At 39.6% G+C, this 22413-nt stretch overlaps 3 protein-coding genes across 7 annotated transcripts in view; 1 reads left to right on the top strand and 2 right to left on the bottom strand.

The window, feature by feature from the left end:
• Nucleotides 1-209: 209 nt before the first annotated feature.
• On the bottom strand, nucleotides 210-21637 carry LOC127171949 (uncharacterized). Of its 3 annotated transcripts, none has more exons than XM_051120923.1 (9): nucleotides 21592-21637; nucleotides 9218-9362; nucleotides 8893-9058; nucleotides 8531-8765; nucleotides 8294-8437; nucleotides 8042-8204; nucleotides 2856-7855; nucleotides 2472-2518; nucleotides 210-1367 (listed from the first exon to the last, which is right to left on the bottom strand). In XM_051120923.1, exons 2-9 carry the CDS (start codon nucleotides 9336-9338, stop codon nucleotides 710-712), a joined length of 6534 nt encoding a protein of 2177 aa, XP_050976880.1. In that variant the 5' UTR covers nucleotides 9339-9362; nucleotides 21592-21637; the 3' UTR covers nucleotides 210-709. The 3 variants fall into 3 exon arrangements, with proteins under 3 accessions (XP_050976880.1, XP_050976879.1, XP_050976881.1); XM_051120922.1 differs by lacking the exon at nucleotides 21592-21637 and adding an exon at nucleotides 10325-10464; XM_051120924.1 differs by lacking the exon at nucleotides 21592-21637 and adding an exon at nucleotides 10325-10464 and having other exon boundaries at nucleotides 2856-7852.
• Nucleotides 11509-16704, bottom strand: purg (purine-rich element binding protein G). The gene has a single exon (XM_051120934.1). The coding sequence runs from the start codon at nucleotides 16390-16392 to the stop codon at nucleotides 15418-15420; it is 975 nt and encodes a 324-aa protein (XP_050976891.1). The 5' UTR covers nucleotides 16393-16704; the 3' UTR covers nucleotides 11509-15417.
• Nucleotides 21124-22413, top strand: part of wrn (WRN RecQ like helicase) — a 47085-nt gene continuing 45795 nt past the window's right edge. For all 3 annotated transcript variants that reach the window (XM_051120928.1, XM_051120927.1, XM_051120929.1), the window contains exons 1-2: nucleotides 21124-21284; nucleotides 21465-21535. In XM_051120928.1, coding sequence (XP_050976885.1) covers nucleotides 21485-21535 — 51 coding nt within the window. In that variant the 5' untranslated portion in view covers nucleotides 21124-21284; nucleotides 21465-21484. The remainder of the gene's footprint in view (nucleotides 21285-21464; nucleotides 21536-22413) is intronic.

The raw sequence follows: 22413 nt of genomic DNA, 5'->3' as shown, positions 1-22413 counted from the left end.
ATATAAAAATAAAAGGAGCTGTCACATTTTCCAAAAGAAGGACCCATGTAGTGTAGTCTAATAGTGTAAGTTTCATGTTTCTAATGAATTTTTAATGGAACAAATGTGTAAGAGACTAAAAAACAGTATTTGTTTGAATGCAGCATTGTTATTAAGTAGGCTAATTGGCCAGTATATTGCAGAACAATTTTTTATATAAATATGCAGAATTATCAAACCATTCTTTATTTATGTTAACTTGTGGAAAATAAATGTTTAATTGCAATAAATACTACAATAAAGTAACTGAACATCAAATCATTGTATAAAACATTGCTATATACAGTACATGGAAGGTTTTACCAGAACATGTGTGTTCTATCATATATACAGAGTCACATTAAAGTACATTTGCTTAAAAGCACCAAGTGCATTTATGAATCAGTGGGATTTAATGTCCAAATAGTTTGGGGGTGGCCGGTCCTGCATCAGTACTGAAGAGCCACAGTCCTGCAGAGTTTAGCTCCAACCCTAATTAAACACACCTGAAGAAGCTAATCAAGGTCTGAAGTGTTACTAGAAAGCTACAGGTAGGTGAGTCCTGGAGGACTGTGGCTTTCCAGGAACGACGCTGGCCACCCCTGAAATTGTTCTTTGATATAACTTCCCTGTAACTGACTTACAAAATTCATATCTATGTGATTCAATTGTAGCTCATAGTACATCAGTCCTAAATGGTCTTAGGATAATATCTAGCATCAGGGTGAATGGCTGCAGTGGAGCCTGTGGTGTATGTTTGTCCATTCAACAGGAAGTAGGGGTAATGAATTGCAGTAACCGTGCTGGGCATAGGGACATGTGTCAAAGCCTGAACTGAGAGAGGAGGAGTTAGCAAATTTGCATTCAAGGGGCAATTTGGTAAACTGTAAGGTTGTGTCATGGCTAAACTGAACTGGTTTACTTGTTCTTGTGAGAGAACAGGACAGTGCTGTGCAGCGTTAGTTTGTTGATATTTAACACTGTCAAACGCTAGACGTGTAGCACAAGAATCTCCTCGTAAAGTTGCTGGAGGAGCCGAGACTGAAGGCTGTTGAGGTCTTTGTATGTCTGCTAAAGATCTCCTTTCATCAGAATGTGATAAAGTCGCTCGTCTATTAGACAGATGAAGGGAATTTATTTCAGAGTGTGCATGAGACGTCAAAGGCAAAGGTGGGGCTAAGTTAGAGGCATTCCAGTCGACTGCAGTGCTTCTAACCATTCCCCAATGTCCTGGATCCACTCTGTGAGGAAGAGCGTAGTAAGGGCTTGGGTTCTCAATACGGGTTGCAGGAGTTGTTTGGAAAAGGGGGTTCACAGCGTTACATTGTGTTAGGGATGAAACAGATGCCCTGAAGATGTTAGAAGACATTTATTATAGGATTGTTAAAAATGTACCTCAAACCATGCAATTAAAGGCTAATTGAAAAATCATTTAGCATTTAATTCTTAAAGGGTTACTCCACCCCAAAATGAAAATTTTGTCATTAATTACCCGTAAAAGCTCTCTCGGGCCCTCCAATAGACAGCAATGTAATTAACACGATCACTGTCCAGAAACGTGTTCAGTGTTGGGGGTAACGAATTACAAGTAATGCGAGTTATGTAATAATACTACTTTTTTCAAGTAACTAGTAAAGTAACGCATTACTTTTGAATTTCTAAGAAAATATCTGAGTTACTTTTTCAAATAAGTAACGCCACTCACTTTTTTCGCCATAGACAGTAATGTAATTAACACGATCAATGTCCAGAAACGTAGCAAGGAGATCCGTGTCATCAGGGGTTCAATCGTAATTTTACGAAGTTAGAGAATTTTACGGCATTTTGGAGTGTATCCATTGAACGCAAACGGCGTACGCTACAAAATGCTGCTAGGGTGACGGGGAGGAGACGAACTGATGATTAAAATCAATATTTTGTTTTTTTTTTTGTGTACAAAAAGTATTCTCGTAACTTCGTAAAATTGCAGTTAAACCCCTGATGACACATGGATTATTTTACCGATCTCCTTACTATATTTCTGGACATTGATCGTGTTAATTACATTGATATCTATGGGAGGGTCAGAGAGCTCTCAGAATGCATCAGTGTTCTGAAGACTAACAAAGCTTTTATGGGTTTGGAACGACATGGGGGTAAGTAATTAATGACAAAATTTTCATTTTGGGGTGGAGTAACCCTGCTGAAAAAAAAATAACTGGTCTTAGCTGGTCATAGCTGGTCAGCAGGCTGGTTTTAGAGGGGGTTTGGCCACTTCCTTGGCTGGTCAGACTGGGAGACCAACTGGAACAACCAGCTAAAACCAGCTTGACTGGCCTAGACAGGCTGGGAGACCAGCTAAAACAAGCTACTTCCATCTTAAACCAACTAAGACCAGCCAACCACCTAGGTTGGTTTAAGCTGTTTTTTTCAGCAGGGAACCCTTTAAATTAATTTGCGAAAATGTCTCCTACCTCCTTTTAGCCATTTTGTAAGCCACGTCCTTGTCCGCCTTTACCCTCTGGATTGCAAACAAACAAACAAACATTTAGAAACATATACAATGTTTTTCTTTGCAACCAAATTGAATTAAACATCTCTATCATGCAATTCTAGCACCCCTAACATCCTAAAAGTCAGATGTGAAATGTGACTTTCCATGTGAAAGAGAAATCATTCTTAATTATTAGCAACTGACCGGATCGTAAAAAGTGGGTGTTAATGTAAGGGGCCAGACCAAATGAGAGATTGCTATAATAATGCATTATAAGCATTATAAGGAAAAGAAAAAAAGTGATTTCAGAGAAAGTTTTATGTTGACTTTCAATCTTCACATGTTATACCAACCACAGTCTTACCTGTGCAACACTGGGTTGAGGGGACGTCCATGTCTTCAAACGTTTACGTTTCAGAGCAGCATCACACTTTTGTTTTGTTGGGGTCTCTGCTCCATCCACAGACGGAGCTGGCTGTTTCAATTTGTTGACGAGAGTAACACCTGACTCTGTCACCCCGAAAATAATCTGTGGGTTTGAATTCTTGTATGTCTTGAGAACCTCACTTGGTGCACCATGACTCATGTCTTGCCATACAAGAACCTTAGAGGCATCATAAAGAAGGTGCTCGATTCCAAACCATGATACTTTGCTAATCATTTCATTGCACGACTTCATGAAAATAGCTTTTTCTTGGAGATATCTGCATGTAATGGACAGATGCTCTGCTTTGCCTACATCAAAAGTCCCCGGCAACTGATCCGATGGAGTTTCCACAAAAGTCATTATCACTTTATGTATCCTTTCCAATCTTTCCAAACTGTCTCCAAAATTGATCATTGCAGACATTGGTACGGATAAAAAGAAGCTTTTAAGGTCATGGGGATTTCTGAGTGCAGCCTCAGCTTCAAGAAGCTCACGCTTACTCTTTAGATACATGTAGTAAGATGCGTCAGGGGCGGCCTGGAGCTGATGGTGCAAGGAGGACACTGCACTGTAGTATTCCTGCAGTTTACTGTATCCCTCTTGGGCCAGGATCTTTTGAAAAGAAGCAAACAACGATGATTGCTGCTGAAAGCCGACCTCCCCTTTGTAGAGTTCTCCGTAAAGAGAAGGGTCATACCATAGCAAACTCCTAAATGTAGGTTTACAGTTCAGAAAGTTTATTTTGTTTTCTACAAACTGCCAAGCTTCCATCATCATCTGCAACTCCAAGTAAGAATTCACCGCTTCGTAATTCAGGTCTACTTGTGCAGGTGGATGGTCCAAATATTGCTCTAAGATGAGACACCTTGAAACAAAAGATTGGTGGAATGGCACTTTCTGATCTTGTTCAAAATTTGAGATAAAATGCTGCAACATGTTTTTGCATTTAAACTGCAAAGATCCAAGTTCGGTTAATGAGGCTGTTTGGTCAGCCATTTTGAGCGTGCTTGAAATGTCACAGATGCTGTATTTATTGTCAGTGAACGTACTGCTCACATTGGCATCATCAATGATTTTTATGGTGTTCAAAGATCGATTCTCTTGACTCTGTCGTTCACATAAACTGTCTAAATTCACAGAGGGATTTTGTTGGCTCGTTGTGTTCTTTCTTTGCATCTGTAACTGAGCATTAAGGGTATTATTGTTGGAGATTTCTGGGAAAACAGCATTCCGGTCGTTCACCTGGGGCAAAGGGTGAGGACTATTATCTTTGACGGTGTCTAAAACACTGGTACTGTCAGGACTGACACTAGTGACTGAGCTTCTTCTTGATCTTTGCCTACTGGTTCGCTTGGTTTGAGAAGATCGTCGGCCTCTCTTAGATTCAACCGGCACTAATAGGCAAACATCAGTTCCATTTTGAGCATGTTCACTTCGAAGAACCCTCCTAGTTTGAACTGTGGTTTTGGTGTATTCACTTGAATGGTCTTTTTTACCAGCATCACCCTCATGAGGCATCAGACAGGGAACATTTACCATACAGTATTGGCTTTTTTCAAACAACTGCTGTTTGTGTGCTGTGCTGTCAAGTGTTATCCACACCACTGGTCTTTCTTTAAGATCTTCATTCACAGCTTCTTGTTTCTTAACAGTGGACTCAAATTTGTTCAAATAATCTCTTAGTTTAGAAATGAGCTGGGTTTCAGGTGAGGTTGCTCCATCGTTTTTGTTTTGGTCTGGCCTTAAACCACAGTTGTTTTTGACTGCGTGAGTACTTGGTGGTTTGGTAGAACCAAGCACACTGGTGTCACATCTCTTCTTTGTGTGTTTTGAAGAAATTTCACATTGGACATCCAAATCTGGATCATCAACAGTAAGATCAACAACATTATTTGATGCATATTTCAAAGCCTCGGAATCACACTGCTTTGAATCTGACGTCGTTTCTTCAAATGCCTCAGAATCACTTCTCCAAACTCTGCTGACATTAGATGCATTGGTAGAAATGTTGAGACGTGATTGGTTCATGTTTGGGATACTTGCTGACATGTGTTCTCTTCCTTCAAAACACTGCACGTTTAGGGTATTTTTCATATTTGCATTTTGCTCACTGCACTTTATAGTGTCTGTCTCAGCTGTATCAGTCATAGTCTCCATTTCCTTGGCTTCTGGAGTCACGTTTGTCTGGAGCTCAGTTTTATGACTGTTGATTGTGTTGCTTGCAGGCATATCACTGTGTGTTTCTGAAACCTCACAATCATGTATACTCAGACTCTCAGAAGCATCTACATTGTCATCTACCTTGCTTAATGGATTCTGTACAGTTTCTGATCTTACATTGAGCAGCACGGTCTCCTCTTTGCACTCTGTGATAACCCCATGTTCTTTGCTAGTGCATGTGATCAAGGATGCTTGGCTTTGATTGGAGATGTTTTCTGTTGTCTTCACTTGTTCACCTTTATCCACCATTACTGGGATTAGATTTGGTATACAATCTTTTGTTGCCTTCTCAGTGCAGACTGAATCACTTTTATGGAGATCCTCTGAAAGTAGTTCTGTAGGATTTTTTTGCTCCTCTATTGGTTTGGTCTCAGGAATAGTGGTATTAGCCTCCTGGGAGGCTTGAACATGTAGCGATTGTCTGTCATCAGATGTGTGAGGCATTATTCTTAAATTAGAGTCTGGGTCTTGAGCTTCATTTTCTGTAAGGACTATTTCAGACTGACTGTTTGAAGAGTCTGATGTTGTGTTGCTGTTTACCGTTTCATGGGGGCTGTCAGCTGACACAGTTGTTCTCCTGAGATTCCTCTTTGCTTTCCAAAAGCGTGTCTTCTTGACATATTTGCTCCTCTTTAGAGAGTGACCTCGTGATAGAAAGGTACGCTGTTTTTTGAGACATGCCCTCTTACAGCCTGGTCTGCTCAAGCGCTTGTGTTGCACATACATTTTAGATTTACTGTACCTCTGAGATAGTAGCTGTATTAGTTCAACATTACAAGTTGCAGTTTCAGTGCATCCTTCGCTTCTGCACATTTGGACGCCTGGGGTTTGAATAATTTTGTTGTGTCTTTCACTTAGTTTCTTTCCAAGTCCTTTGATTTTTGAAAATCGTTCAGATAGAGAAAGCCCTTCTGTAGTATCAGCAGATGTTTTGCAGGATTTCAGAGTAACCTGGAGATGGATATCTTCCAAGAATCTCATGTTTAGGTCAGTTTCAGCTTTGGTGTGATCTTTGCTTTCATTTTTTAGCTCGGAAATGTTGTCTGCAGGTCTGCCCATAATTCTGTGTGCACTTGAGGAGAAAATATTCTTTTGAAACATGCTTGGCAATAATTGATCCAGTTGAATTCTTTTGTACAATTCTGAATGAGCACTGTTGTCCTGCTTTACTGTTTCAATATCAAGCTCTGGACAGCATTTCATCCATCTAAATGAATCCATCCCTTGAACACTGCTAAAACCTGTCCCATTCTGCTTTTCCTTTACTCCCCTGGCAAGACTGAGATCACAGTTGTCTGATGTCCCACAGCTAGAGACTTCAACACAGCTTGCAATATCCATGACTGCGTCATCGATGCCGTTTGCATACGGAAGGTACGATTCAGTGCTGGGCTCTTCAACCAAGTTAACACTTGAAGTTGACTGAGTCTCTTGCAAGTCCTCTACTGCACCTCTGGACAACTCCCTTTCACATTCTACACTGTGATTAAGCTTAGCTTCATTAGAGGTTAAATGACTTGGGTGCTTGAGATCAGTTTTCTCATCTGTGAGGTTGAGATTCAATGATCTCAGCACCAGTGATTGCTCTGAAAGTTTATCTGGAGACTGATTCAGACATCCATCATTGACATAGTCCTGGTGAGTCTCTGGTGGTTGATCCTGCCCCTTTTCTGTCAACATTACTGCACTAGATTCTGGATGACTAGTCTCATGAACGTGAGTTGTGCAACATTTGTCTTTGTTAACAAAATCTTTGTTATCTGACAAACTTGCAGCGTCATGACTTTTTGGTTGGCACACATTTGACTGATTTTGCTTGTTTGTATTGTCTTTTGTCTGTAAAATGTGATTTTTGGGCTCTCTTTCAGACAGGCCGGAGGTCTTCTTTGTCTCTCTGACATTTTGAAAGAGCAATCCCTGTTTATACTTCTGATAATAAACTTCGTAAAAATGTATACGGTCAGCTAATTCTTGCTTTTGTTCTGGTGACATGTTTTCTTGTGACCAAATTTTCTGATGCCTCTCTTCCTCGTTCATTCTAAAGTAGGCAGCATATTTTTGGAACTTCATTTTAAATAACTTCATTGAGGGCAGTGTTGGGGTATACGCACATTGATCAATCTTTGAGGACGTGTCCATGTTTGATGGCTCTTTTAAATCACACGTATTTCCAGCAATTCCATAACTGTCTTTTTGTTTTAGATGGTCTGGTTGGCATTTCTTATTATCACATTCTGAACTAGTGTATGCTACCTCAGCCTCTGAGCAGCTGGTCTGGTTTGCTTCCTGTCTAGACAGACGAGGATCCCTAACAGAGCGTGAAGAATACACTATGGTGGAAATTTTGTCCAATGGACTTTGAGGTACTATGTCACATGTATCGTCCTTTCTTCCATGTGTGCTTGCAGTACTTTTGTTGTGATTACTCGTGAATGCATTCTTTCCCAGCAAGCTTTGGGAGAGAGCAGTGTGATCCATAACTGGCCCTGAACTGCTGGAAGATTCTGCGTTTTCACCGGCAGCAATCCAGTGCTGTTTTGGGTTGAATGACTGAGTGTTTAGCATATCATTTTTTTGAAGTGAAGCTTCTACTCCTGGATTCTGAGCTGTATAATCCGTCTCAAAGCAGCCCGGCGTGCCAAAATGTTTGAATGTAACGGTGGCAGCGCCTCGTTTTCCTCTTCTCTCTGCCACAGTACATGCCTTAAAACGGTCTGCTGTATTTTCAGGGGTAAAATAAACACACACACTTTCATTGATGCATTATAAACACTGAGACATACATTTCGGCACATGAATTGTGAAAAGTACTATACAAATAAACTTGACTTGATAATGATGGGCATGTATGCGATGTCTTAATAATAATAATAATAAAAATAACGGTTCTTGTTTTATCTCACCATGCACTTGGCCAATAGGTAGCACTGAAGCTGAGAGGGATATGTTTGTAGGTAGAGTCAGAATGGCACTGCTGGCAGGAACAAGTGAAACTACTGCATACGGCAAACACTGCCTGGGTCTTTCAGTGAGCTCTTGCTTCTCATTAAAGTCAAACAGAAAAACCTAGAACAGAAATGTTTTATTTAGACTCCTGTTGATTATTCAGTCCAACTGACTGGATAATTTGCTATTCTGCAATTAAATCAACTTACAGAGGAGCCTATAACTTGCTGGTGAAGTGTGTCTCGATGGGACACTGCATCTTTACACATGTGACAGTCAAAGCTCACTGTGGGATCTTGCGTTTTGTTCCAGTCCAAGCTTGGAGCGATTTTTTTCACCTTTCCATAAAGAACCTGAGGCCCCAAAACACACAAAAAACTACTGTCATTCCATAAATAAACAATATTACACATTGTTTAGACTGACACAGGAAACATTCAACAAACCTTGAAAATGACAACTTTTTGTGCACTTAATATGCTGGTATTAGATTTCAGAGCCACATCAACATGCCTAAAGAGATATACTCCATGTGATGGCTTTCCCAAGGCATACTGGACTGTGCTGCCAACCTGTAGACCGTGCTGATAAATCTGGGCTGTCATTTGATCCGATGCAGCTAAAAAACAGAATCTTTCTTCCATTTCTCTCCCATGTCTTCCTTTGGCACGCATCTCTGCTCTGTAGTCAGTTGATGAGCGGTAACAGATATGCAATAAAAAGCAATAAAGCAGCATCACTGAAAGTGTGCTGGAAAATTTAGCAACTCGCCAGCATGTTATTGCACACAATGTTTTTATGTAATTACCTTTTTTCAGAGAACTTTTTAAGGAGCTCCTCATTGTGCACTAAATAAACATCTTTCCAGACCCATGCATTTGCGCTGTCCTTTCTAGTGTCTAGCTTGGAATCTCTCAGTTTTGTCTGAATGAGACTGTAATCGCGGCTTTCCTCTGGACAACGTTCCAAAAGGACTGACCGAAAAGAAGTCAAAAAGCACTTTTTAAAAACAGCTGATGAATGTAACAGTAACTCTGGATTATGACAATACCATCATGAAACAGTTTGGATGTTTACAATGCCATCACAAATATTATTTTGTTAATTTGGCTTTTGAGAAAATCTAGTAAAACCTTCTCCAGAGGTCCGTTTCTTCCTGGGGATGGTGAAGTTCTTCAGTGCCAAGGTTCCTGTCAATGCTGACTGGTGTGATCTGGAGCCCTCTAAGGTCTCCTCACGCTGTTTTTTCTCCATACTTGTTTACAACTGATACTCACGCTAAAAAAATAAAAAATAAAATACATACATGCATTAATCTAACATGTAAAAAGAGAGTCTACATTCCGTCTGATGACTATTTGCTCAGCAGATATTTCCAAAACACTACCATAAGCTGTCACCCGCTTTACAAGCGCCAAGCAAACAGATAAAACACAGACCACGTATCAACTGATTTGCTCTTTCACTCCATACAGTTGTTTTATTTGGTCTTTTTGTATAGATAACTGCCTTTACGATGAATAATGGTTATATGGTAAAACCAATTTGCACCAAGTGTCAAGGCAGTGAGAGCTTCACTGTTGCCCAGATTATATTTATGCTGTAGAGCTACAAACATGAACTTTGCATAAACGTTGTTAAACCTGGTCAGCTCTTTGTTTCTGTTATTTACCATGTGACTGTATGGGTTTTTATTTAGTAATTGAGTTTTTATTTCAACAACAACCTTTTAAACAGGCTAATAAGTTGCTATTTGGCACAAGGGGGTTGTTAAAAAAAGAAAAAAAAAGAAAAAAAAAAAAGAAACGCATCTTGGAAAATAATCACACTGCCACAGCAAACCTCAACACGTAGCATGGTAAAACAGATCAATGAAATGTAAATGTTGACAGGTATGTAAGCTTTTACATGTATATACAAAAGCAGCCTTTGAAAGCGGTCAGTTCTGCGTTACTAAACTAATGTTTAGAGAACGTTGCTATTATGCAACATTGACAATCACATGGGTTCTAGTAAAAGATTTGGCTAAAACTGTATTAGTTGTATTAAACTACATGTTGGTTATGTACCACATGACAGCACGACAGTGTAAAAACACAGCTATGTCTGTATGTGAAATGTTTATATACAAGTAAAATCACGTGTCTACCGCATAACCGAGCAAACAAACTAACAGGTACAAATACGTTGAAAGAAAAACAATCATTTAAACTTGTAAGAACTAAATTTTGGGTACTTACCATCATGTAAAATGGCAGTTGAGCATGTATGACATGAGCTAAGATGTCTTAGCAGGGAACTGTGTGAAGTTTGTCACTTCAGTTTGAGGAACATCAAGTGAGACATACCAAAAAGGAAACGCTTGACCTCAAACGCTGAACAGCAAAGGCACAGGAAATTACCTAGTACTGTTACTAACACCACGGGTTCTTCTTTAGTCCAACCACCAATGAGCCTCGAAAAATATCACCCACATACACAAAAGATGAGAACATGTTTTAAAATATATATATGTATACTTTAATTTTACTTTAGAGAATTTCTGCTTGATATGTGGGTCAAAGGTTGCCACAGGGCTTCATAGAAGAAGAGTAGCCAGTATATTCCTGTGCCTTGTTCTTGACAATCTATAAACATTCTAGATGACATTTAATGAATTAAATGGTTGTTTCATCTCTTTTTGTACAAAACACTATTGAGTTACACTAATTCCAAAGACCAACATGTGTCTTGTTTCAGACAGATGCTCTTTGGATCATTTATGAAACATGAGAAATGATTTTTACTTGGAGGTATGCACCAACTGACCATCATTCTCAGAAAGAGAAGTTTCTATTTTCAGCGTTTACACCCATCATCACACCCGCAAATGAAGCTGCTTCCTTTTTCAGTTTTTTTTCTTCCTTCTTGCGAATGATTTGGATCTCTGACAAACGTTCTTAAAACACTTACCATCCTATGCATGTCGCTCTGTGAAACAGCTGAAAATAAATAAATACTGCAACTGTGTGATTAACTCTTTTAGAAATAACCAGTACTTCTAAAAGAAAAGGCCAGAGAGGCTAAGATCGGGCAGCTATCACAAATCATGGCTCAGCGCTTCAGCTCAAATGACCATGAGTCAGAGGGATAGTTCTTCCTGACACATGGAAAGGCATTGCAGTTAAGATTCAGTATATCTAGCCAAACAAAAGCACAAAAAGTAAAAGAAAATGGTCTTTGTTTTTCCAGTAATAGAGGCATCGGTCTCAAAGCACTAATTTTAAAAACTACTGAACACTGGCATTTTCTATGCCAAAAGTATGGCATACCAAAATACTGTATAAACCACTAACAAAAATAAGTTCATTAACTGAATAACTTCAGTGTGGAAAAAGATAAAAGTATTAGCCAATGACATCTGAAGAGTTGACCAAAAGACACATTTTAAACATAAAAAAGTTGTACTTTATTAGATTGTCTGTGGAACTTTTACACACAAATATTGGGTAACTGTAAATAAGCATCAAACATTTCAGCATGTACTTTGGTGAGGATATCCACCATGACACGTCTGCTGATTCAAGTTCTTACCCACCAGTTCTATAATGTGCTGTGTTATTCACCATAAAGACTGAGTATCAGCCATGGCAGATGGGCTGCTCCCTGGCTGCATGTCTGACATAGTTGCTGCAGCTTTAATATGAGCAAACGCACCTTTCTTATGTCATCCTGTTCAAAGCAACCTTAACTGGAGAATAAAGCCAGACTTGCGGACAGGGAGCCTCTCCACACACACGACTGGAACGCAGGCTCACGGCCGCACAGACACAGACAAGCGTTTGTAATGTGTGCATGATTTACAGTTACGCAAAACTGCTCACGTTGAGAAAGGGCATCTGGTCGTCTATCTCGAGATTGACAACAGCGTCTAGCCTCGGGTTTGCTCTACTGCTTCCATTGTCATTCAATATGCATGCAGCTAGGGTCCAGTTCAGCACCTTTATATGTTCTCATATAGCACCATTTTTTCATATATATATTTGAAGTTTGTCAGGACCCTACTGTTGGCATGCACGAACGTCAAATTTAAAACTTCATATTTCATCAGATATGTATCCTACATATTTCAACCTTTTAAAAACATTACAAGGCAAATCAGGATTATTCATACTGTACCATACATGTTAAACAGAAACTAATACAGTACTCACATGAAAAGAAAGTGCTACTAGACAGAACCATTTCTTTCTTGTTTTTGAGTCGTATAGTATTCGAAGGCTCTACAGGAGGACACACTACATTACATTATCTAAAAGATACACCAAAACATTTTTTTTTTGTAAATTTTGCCGTCTTTTAAAATCATTTAACAAACACTGACACGTCTTAATTCCAACCGCAGATGGTCAACACAAAGATAAAAGGAAACAACTCAAGAAAGTTGGTGAACAACCTTTTCTTTTTTCTTTTTTAGAACGTCACATTACCCACACCACTATCAAGAACACATACAGAAGTTTATGCATCTCTGCTCTTATATTTTGATATTCCCCCGAACTGAAACATTTTTCTGTTTTGCTTTGTGTTATTGTTCATTTTATTTGCGAGGTCACCTTTATTTGCGAGGTCGAAACACCTTTTTCCCTTTTCTTTTGTTTTCTAACGCCATGTGTACAACATGTTACATTTTAGAGATGAAGGCAAACTACGCTGGAACGACAACTCGTAACCCTAAAGTCAATCATTACAACCACAGTGTAATGATTTTAAGGCCTATGGGCTGAAAACTGTGACTTCAGTACATGTTATGCATAACAGTCCAATTTCATGAATTCAAGTGTTTAGAGTAACTCAGATATAGCTGCAATATAATAGCATTTTGAGATGGCCTTATAAATTGACATACCTGTTTCCTCTAACACTACAGGAAAACAGACATCCGTCTTCCCAAATAATTCCTTTAAAATTAAATAAGCTGTTTCATCAGGGAGATAAATTGTGTACACTAGCAATATTTGTATACCACCTATACATAAAGCGAGAAAAACATCATACGAACACTGCTCTCTTCTGGTCATGCATTGCACATACACGTATAACAAGCATACCTCTACGCATTTCTTTGTTGGGAACAAACCTGTACTCAGATTTTTAAAGTGCACATGGTTCATCAGTTTTGCGCCAGCTATGCATTTACTGCTTTATAGGTAAAAGAGGACAACCAGATGCTGCCATTCAAAGGTATTTTGATGCCCTTTGTAGAAAAAAGGTTAGAAATTTGAGGCTAAAATAACTGCCTCAACCTTCCTACCTTCTAAACTCGGGAAATCTGCATACTAGCCATTATGACCCACGCTAGTATATACTGCCTCCTCTAGCAGCCCTTATTGTATGGAATCTGTGTGCAGACAGGCATAGGAAACAAACCACACAATGAGAACAATACAATCACAGACTGAATACTTGGTGTCAGTGATATGCTAATCAAACCCTTGAAATCACACGCTGCAACCAAATCTGATCGAAATGAACCAAGAAGCACACAGAGCAAACAGATGAATGCACTTCTGAAAGGCTGAGGTGTTCATTTGGGAGCACGATTGTCACTCTTTTCACATGGGGCACAAATGAAGGTTCTCTTTGCAGTGGTAAAGCAGATGAAGCAGCTCAAAGTGCTGTTTGAATAAAGTGCTTCCTGTAGGAGGTGTCTGTTATAGATCAGCTTCTTAACACTAACCCACAGAATGTACCCATAATTCAGTAATATTCTGGTAAAACATAAATACATAAATCTCTCTCTCTCACACACACACACACGTGCATGCTTACGAACGAAGAAAAAAATAAATGCCGTAACGAATTGCTTTTCTCGTGAGCTGGACAAAAAATACAGTACAAATAAACAGAAGCCAACTCGAGCCAGACCTAAAACCAACAAAAATACTCATTAGTTGTGCTTTAACGAGAAAACAACTGCCTAGATGCATGTATGTCCATGCCTCTAAATGCTACAACCCCAGGAAAAAACTTTTAGTAAAGGCATCTAGTTAACATATGCTGTGTTTTCATAATAGTCCACTACTGCTTATATTATATTTGAATAAAATTCAGTATGCAAAACACATACTGTGCATAGTACGCCCAATTTCAGTGTAGACTTTAGTATGACAAAATCTGCACAAACCACTTCCTGCAATCCAACGAACTGGATGTCAAGGACATGTGGGGATGCTGCAAATTGCTTGTTATTTTTGTTACATTTTATCATACACTATTTAAAAAATGAATGATTACTTATTAGTTATGCAGTAGAATATGTGTGTATGACAATATTTAGTTTTAAACATTTATTGTTTTGATAGGAATGACATCAGGTCAAATGCATTTAAATGTTTTATAGGTCTGCGTAAATCCAGTGTGATAACTCTTTTCAACATAAGACCACATAACCCTACAAACCAAGCTAAACTAGTCAAGTCTGTGATTTTAAAATGAGCCTATTTATGTTTGTTTTGCACAGTTCTCGTTTTAACCCCACTGACAGGGAAAAACAATATATTGCACACCTATCAAAAGTGATTTAGAATCCATCATTTAAAGCCACTTTTAAAAACTTAAAAAAAAAAAAACTAATCTTCATGTGTCCCTTCATTTATGCTAAAGCATGGCCACACAATGTCAGTGTCATATTTGATGCTTTACAGTTCAAGCAGCCTCATTAGCTTAGGTATTTTTCATTACACTAGTGTGTAAATAATTCATCCAAATAATGTCAATATTAATGCACTTTTTGGTTTCTAATTTCAAATAGGGAAAGTATTATTTGTGCAATGGCAAAGACTTGCAGTTGAGATGAAGTCAAGCTTTTAAAAAAATCACTTTGGACCGTCAAAATACTCCGCACTCGATCGTGTGCAGTGCATCTCTGATATAAGTGCTTGATAGGACCTTGATTATTTGATTCCCAGCTTTGAGAAATTGCACAGCAGCCCCTTATATTTTAAGCCTGGGAAGAAGTACTGGATGTAATAACACCAAATCCTAATGCTCTACTAAACACTCCGTTTGCCTCTCTCTCTCACACACACACACATGCATGCATACACACTTACTGAAAGACTGCACCTGTCCGGCCCCACACACACACACACGCGCGCGCGCACACACTGCAACCCCAGCAGAGCCTCTCTGCACAGGTACGAGACGCTTGGATTTTGCCTGGATTGAAATCAACTTTAACAGTGGGCAAGAACGGAAAGGGGTCGAACGGTAAAGTGCCGTCGCGATCGTCCGCTAGTACAGCAGGAGACTAGAGATACAACTAAGAACAGAAATTCAGAAGTAGTTTGCGTCAATCCTCGTGCTCCTCCGTGTCTGTCCTCTTCTCTTTATGACATGTGAAGATGTGTCGCATCTCCTCCTCGTACCTCATGAAGTTCTCCCCGAAGCGGGCCCAGGCTTTCAGCGGGACGGTGATAGTGTTCCTGTAGGGCTGGCGGACCTCGCTGATCTTCAGAAAGACGCCGAAGCGGTTCGAGCCTACATCGAAGTAAAAGCGCTTGTTGTCGACGCGGAACGACGCTGCCTCGGGCAGCTCGGGCGACTCGTCGTGGTTCCGGGCGCAGGCCCGCTCGGGCTCGTCGTCGCCGTAGTCGTCGATGAGCTGAGACAGCGCATCTCTGAATTCGATGAGACCTTGCGCGGGCAGCACGATGGTCTGCTCGATGCCCTGCCCGTAGTAACCCATGCTCCCGTGCCCTCGGTTGACGGTCTGCCTGATGCGCAGGAACCGGCCGCGCTGGTTCTCCTTCAGGTCCAGGTAGTACTTCCTGTTGTCCCGCTCGATGAACTCGCTCTTCAGCACCCGGTGCGTCTGCTCCTCGGACGCGGCGGAGCCGCTGGGGGACGCCGCTTGGTCCGCGGTTCTCCGGCGGGGGTCCGGCGCGCGACCCTGGCCGTTGCTCTGCTCCTCCGGCCGGCGGTCCGGCGCCTGGCATCCTCGGAGCCCGATGTGCGCGTAATAATCAATGAAGTCGCCCAGGCAGTAACGCAGGTCGGGCGCCATGGACATGGATAGGGTGAGTTTGCTCTTGCGGATGTTGTCGTGTCTGCCACGGCCGATCCACACCTCGGCGATCTTCAGGAAGCGGCCGCGGGTGCTCTGCTTTACGTCCAGGTAGAAGCGCTTCTTCTGGATGTCCACTCGCTTGGACGCCAGCTCCTGTATGTCTGACGCTTTGCTGCTCACATACTGCTGTGAGTATCCTGATGTCATCCTGCCTCTGCCTCTGTCCGTGCCCCTTCGGTGACTATCGGCCATAATCATTCGCAGCGCTCCATCTCTTCGCTCGGTATTATTCCGCTTATCGACAGCTCGAGCTCCGGCGAGTCTCCTCGACTGACCTGAAAATGGCAGCAGCGGCTCCGCTTAAAACGGCTCATCGACTTCCTTTGTCCTGATGAAAGGTCAAGCGAAGCGCGGAGGCACGTACCGTTTGCACCATATTTTAAAAGCTCTTGTTTTTCGCCTCGCCATCCATCTGACACATATTCCTGAAGTGAGAGTGTGAGCGAGAGAGAGACAGCGGATCTCTATGGAGGGCGCCGCTGCTGTAGTGCGAATGAACTCAATGACCCATCCCCCCTCCCTCTACCACACAGGCGCGTGCCTGTGCGCGCTCTTGAGCACAGCTCAACTCTCATATCGCTTGCCTACTACAACAGACACTGCGCACAGATGAATATGCGGTGTATCAATACTACTCCAGAATGAGGACACATTTACACATGTTAGTCTATTTTCTAAACCGCTTGTCCTAAGTAGGGGATGCTGGGGCAGAGAAAAACCCTGGACGGATGGCCACAGGGATACGTCGTTTATCATGATGTCATTATTAATTTATTTTACCTCAAAACATGAAAAGAAACGTTCCCAAATTTTGAGAGAGTTATGCTTTCGTAATTAAAACTAGTAAACTTTCAAGATTAGAAAATAATATGCCTTATTTCATTGTAATGAACTTATAAATTATCACACTATATTAAATGTTACTATTATAAAGACTGCATCAGAATCTGTGAAATATATATATACACACAAACTACTCACAAAAACTTAAGCTTTCGGGTAAATTTATGGAAAATTTAAAAAGTTCATGCTACAGTGATATTATATCATGAAAGTATGGCATTTAAGTAGAAGCATGCAATGGTAATTTCTTCATCTCAAACTATTTACTGAAACAAAAGCTAGCAACAGTGGTGGTTATACCACTTGTCATGTGTCCTTAAGCATTAATTACAGCTTGACAACAACGTCTCATGCTGTTCACAAGTCAACTTTTTGTCTGCTGAGACATGGCATCCCACTCTTCTTGAAGGGCTGTCCTCAGGTCATTGAGCAAGTGCAGGGTTATGACCCTCTACAAGATGACTCAGCTGATCCCATAGGTTTTCTGTGGGATTAAGGTCCGGAGAAAGTTGGGTACCCCAACCTCCAACAGCCGTTCCCTGATGATGCGACCTCAATGAGCTGAAGATGAAATCAGGCCTGCATTGCTCATGCAGAGGCACAATGACTGGATTAACAATGTTATTCAGGTGGTATTGGCTTGTCACAGTACCATTCACAAGGTGTAGGGGCAGTTCTGTATTGACTAGACACACCTGCCCAGACTATAATGGCTAGGGAGACTTGCATGGGCCAGAGAGCATTTGCGCCGGATGAGGAGCCAGTGCTGTTTGCTGATGAAAGTCGATTCACATTGAGCAGAAATGATGGCCGCAAATGCTGTTGGAGACATCAAGAAGAACTCTATGCATCAGTCACTGTTGTCACCAGATGAGCCTTTGGAGGTGGTGGTGTTACAATCTGGGTAGGTGTGTCTAGTCAATACAGAACTGCCCTACACCATGTGAATAGTACTATGACAAGACAATACTACCTGAATAACATCGTTAATCCAGTCATTGTGCCTCTGCATGAGCAACAAAGACCTTGATTTCATCTTCAGGGACGACAATGCCCCAGCTCATTGAGGTCGCATTATCAGGGAACAGCTGTTGGAGGTTGGGGTACCTCAAATGGAGTGGCCTGCACATTCTCCGGACCTTAATCCCATAGAAAACTATGGGATCAGCAGAGTCGTCATGTAGCGGGTCATAACCCTGCTCCCCAGAACCTCAATGACCTAAGGACAGTCCTTCAAGAAGAGTGGAATGCCATGCCTCAGCAGACAATAAGTCAACTTGTCAACAGCATGAGATGTTGTTGTCAAGCTGTAATTGATGCTCAAGGACACAAACTCAAGTTACTGAGACATTGACCTTTTTTGTTGTGGTATACCCACCACTGTTGCTAGCTTTTGTTTCAATAAATAGTTTGAGATGAAGTACTGTTCAGAGCATCATTAAGAAGTGGAAATAGTATGGCACCACCAGCACATTGCCTAGATCAGGCCATCCATCCAAAGTGGATGACAGTCAGGAGGACGTTGATAAGAGATGCTACCAGGAGGCCAAAGGCACCTTTGAAGGACTTAATGGCTGGGTCTGGTCAGTCTGTGCATGTGACAACTATCTCCCAAGCTTTACACAATGCTGGCATGTATGGCAGGTCATTCACCTTCCAACACAAAAATAACCATAAACAAACTGCCAAAACAACAAATAAATGGCTTAAAGATAAGAAGGTGAATGTTCTCAAATTACAGCCCTGACTTAAATCCAACTGAAAATCTGTGGATGGATTTGAAGAGAGCAGTCTATTGATGCTCACCATGGAATTTGACTGAACCTGAGCAATTCTGCAAGGAAGAATGGGAATATATTTCCCAAACAAAGTGTGCAAAGCTAGTACAGACATATCAAAAAAGACTGTAATTAAAGCAAAAGGTGTCTCTACAAAGTATTAAGTCAAGGGACTAATGCCTTTTCCAACCCTGTTATTCTAGTTTTTAGATCTGTTTTTTTTCTGTTATTGGTTTGATGTTGTAAGACCAAAATTGTAAATAAAGCTGGAAAAGTTATTTGGAATGGGGATTGATTTCAGGCTACATGACAAATAAAGTAACTATTTCAAAAAGGGTATGACAATTTTCTATAGGCACTGTATATGTGTATGTATATGTGGGTCATTCTATAATAGTGAGTACATCTCATGTCCGTGAATTATATTTTTAATATGTTTTCATCAATATAAAGCCTTGATGCTTAATTTACTAGTACACAATTATATTTTTCCCAATCACACTATTATATGTTGAAAAATCCATATCTTTTGTTCAAAAGTGATGTTTATATCACATTCAACCCTGGTATTGAGCTGTCTGATTTGGTAAAGCTGCTCATTGTACTCTACATTTAAGCGTGAAAAGTACCTTAAAATATAAATCAATTTCATAGTTTTGCCTTCAGTTAGTTTAGGTTATCTAGACATTTGCCCTTAAAAAATAATGATAAAAGTATTTATTGTGATATAACTTGTTTTATTTGTGCCCAAAAAAAACATTGTCAACTAAGTTACGACCTAAAAGAACCCCCCACCCCCCTTAAAAAAAAAAGTAATGGTTTGTCCCATTCTCTCATAATTTACACAGTATGATGATATTTCTTCTAGAAGCACATGGATGAAGCACTAGAAGTGTTCTCTCTCTTTCCCCTAATATTGGTTAAACCTGTACCAAGAGTGGATTAATTGACCATGATATGCACAGAGCGTTGTTTAGACCTTCCACATAATGATAAGTCAGCTCCTAAACTTTTACACATTGAACACATTTTTAAAATCTTGTAATATTTTAAAGCCTTTATTATTTTTTAACTCTACATCTGTGCAGTAAAATTCACTTTAAAGGTTCACTTTTCATTCATAAAGATGACATGAAAAGTCTTGCTTTTCGATTTATTATAAAATTACTAGTATAACAAATTTTAGTACTTTTACCGCACTAAAGTATACAGTATAGCAAGTGCAGAAAGTCATTAAAATAAATAAATAAATAAGCTCAGACACAAACAGCCTATAAGGGTGAATTATTTAAATCTGTATACGTAGTTCCCTACAAATTAAATAAGTTAAATATTAATGGTATAAGAATTAATGCATTCAAAATGAATCAATATGAATTTGAAATATTTTAGATTTAATTTAATAATTACATTTTTAAAGTTTTATCTTGAACTGTAAAAGCTATTAAACAGCCTATATTCAACCAACACAAACTTGTTACTGCTGTAGTTTTGTTACTCTGAATTTAGTCTGAATCATTTAATGTTTTTGACATTGGCTTGTCAGATGTTTCGGTCGCTCATTACTGTCAATTATAGCAATGACTGGCGCATATTTAGTGGATTTACTTCTGTAATTTTTTACACTCGCGTTTGTCATTCTTGAAACGGTATACATGGACGTTCGATCCTCTTAGACAAACAAAACTTTTCTTCAAATTGTGAATCGATTATGTAGAGAAAACGAGCAAAGGAAACTCATATTACTGCACAGTACAGTTGACCGGAAATTACTGAGCTGGCTTGTCTAAAACAAGGAAGTAATCTGTGCATATGGTCAACTGACTTTATACAATATAGATTGTTTCAAAGCAGCTATGTAAGGTCATGTTTTAGGTTTTTGGGAAAAAGGAACACTTTTTTCTTCACATTGTTAAATTCTAAACGTACCCCTAATTACAGAATGACCCATGTATATGAATGTCATGAGCACTACAAGCAGAAGCACAACAGGGATTTGCAGTGAGCTTACGAGGAATTGTGAGATTTAGACTATGCATTTCCAAATGTCCTATTGTGCATCGCCTGGCATATGCAAATTATTATTGAAACATAGAATTAAAAAAAATGGAGATATTACCACTTCGAGCACTGTGCTGCATTGCAACTAATACAAATACTGTATAATGCACAATACTAGTTTCATGACGACTTTGTTCACATTTGATTTACTTTAGTGTTACGCCATTCTTATTAAACAACTGAATAAAGCGCTTTTTATGACACTCATTTCACTCCAGAGCCATAGGTGGCGCTGCTTGGTGTGTCACATACACATACAGCGCGGGAGAGTTTGGCTGAAGTAACTGCGAATGATCCTTATAAGTATAAATTTATATTTATAGACAGGCTGTGAGTTATCAAAGCTTTTAGAGAAACGTTAAGTGCTGAATGAAATGCAAAGAAAGACAGCGGGATATTCATTTCAGGGTGAGCGGTAAACGTGTGCTTTGTGCTTCATTGTATATATACGCATGTCAAAAGTACGTAAATATTAATATTAACATTATTATCACGCTATATGTCACTCGGAAACAACCGTTATTGTTTTAGGCTAACGTTAGTTTTACCGTGTAGTCGTACTAGCTTTGTGTTGTTTTGTTGTTAAAGACAGATGAAACGAAGCTATAATGGGTGACAGGACTCTACCTGAATGGATGAACAAACCTCAGGAAGAACATGTGAGAAAAGTCAACAACATAAACACACACAACACACTTGAAAAGCATAAACTGACCTGTTTGCTTGAAGCCTGCTCTTGTTCTTTCATGCACATGTCATCTTCATTGGCATGTTATGTATAAGAGGAAATGGTTTCTTTGTACCTGTGCCTTCACTAATGTGTATGTTTTCCATTGGTTGAGACAGAGTAAAAGCCACTTATTTGCATTATTTACTGAGACACCTGCAGCACTATTCTCATATTCAAATCAAACCAAAGCACTGTTTGCAGGTCAACAGTCAAGAAATACTGGTTTAATGCTGGTCTACTTTATACAGGGTCATTTAATTACACATCACACATCGTGTTCTGTAAGGCGAAAAGTTGTACTCCACATTTATGAAGTTTAATGTAGTGTAAGTAAAATCAAAGGCTTTTATGATGTTTGGCACAACAAGTCTATAACATGACCTGTACAGTTTGCATGTTATGATGCTTTTGTTTTATAGATGAAGTTTGTTTCCTAGCACTGAAGCATGCTGTACTGTAGATATGATATTTGCATACCGCCTCTTCTACAGAAATACGCAAATCTTCATTTTTGTTATTTGTCATAACATTAAAAAAAAAATAATAATAATAAAAATAATAATAATAAATATATATATATATATATATATATATATATATTTTAAATGTTCTTGTTATTAATAGTTCTAAATGTTGTTTTGGAGAGAAAAGCTGTGTGGTTAACCAATTTGAAGTAGAAAGGAAATAACTTATTTGTCTATGCTGGAAAACAAACGTGGTAAAATTATAGCACAGTGCACCTGTATGAAAAGCACGTGGCATCCCTCCATATTTTTATTATTTCATGTGTTTTTCTGTCTGACTAGT

Source organism: Labeo rohita, chromosome 10 (genome assembly GCF_022985175.1).
Source record: "Labeo rohita strain BAU-BD-2019 chromosome 10, IGBB_LRoh.1.0, whole genome shotgun sequence".
Classification (NCBI taxonomy): domain Eukaryota; kingdom Metazoa; phylum Chordata; class Actinopteri; order Cypriniformes; family Cyprinidae; genus Labeo; species Labeo rohita.
The sequence above is the reverse complement of the archived record's forward strand: the minus strand, read 5'-3'. Positions and strand labels throughout refer to the sequence as shown.

Bases quoted from the DNA above. Each gene is read 5' to 3' on its own strand.
- LOC127171949 (XM_051120923.1), bottom strand. From the start codon at position 9,338: ATGGAGAAAAAACAGCGTGAGGAGACCTTAGAGGGCTCCAGATCACAC. The intron at 8,205-8,293 runs GTAAGTTGATTT...TTTCTGTTCTAG, and splicing joins AGCAAGTTATAGGCTCCTCT to GTTTTTCTGTTTGACTTTAA. The intron at 1,368-2,471 runs GTAGGAGACATT...TAACATCTTCAG, and splicing joins TACAAAATGGCTAAAAGGAG to GGCATCTGTTTCATCCCTAA.
- purg (XM_051120934.1), bottom strand. From the start codon at position 16,392: ATGATTATGGCCGATAGTCACCGAAGGGGCACGGACAGAGGCAGAGGC.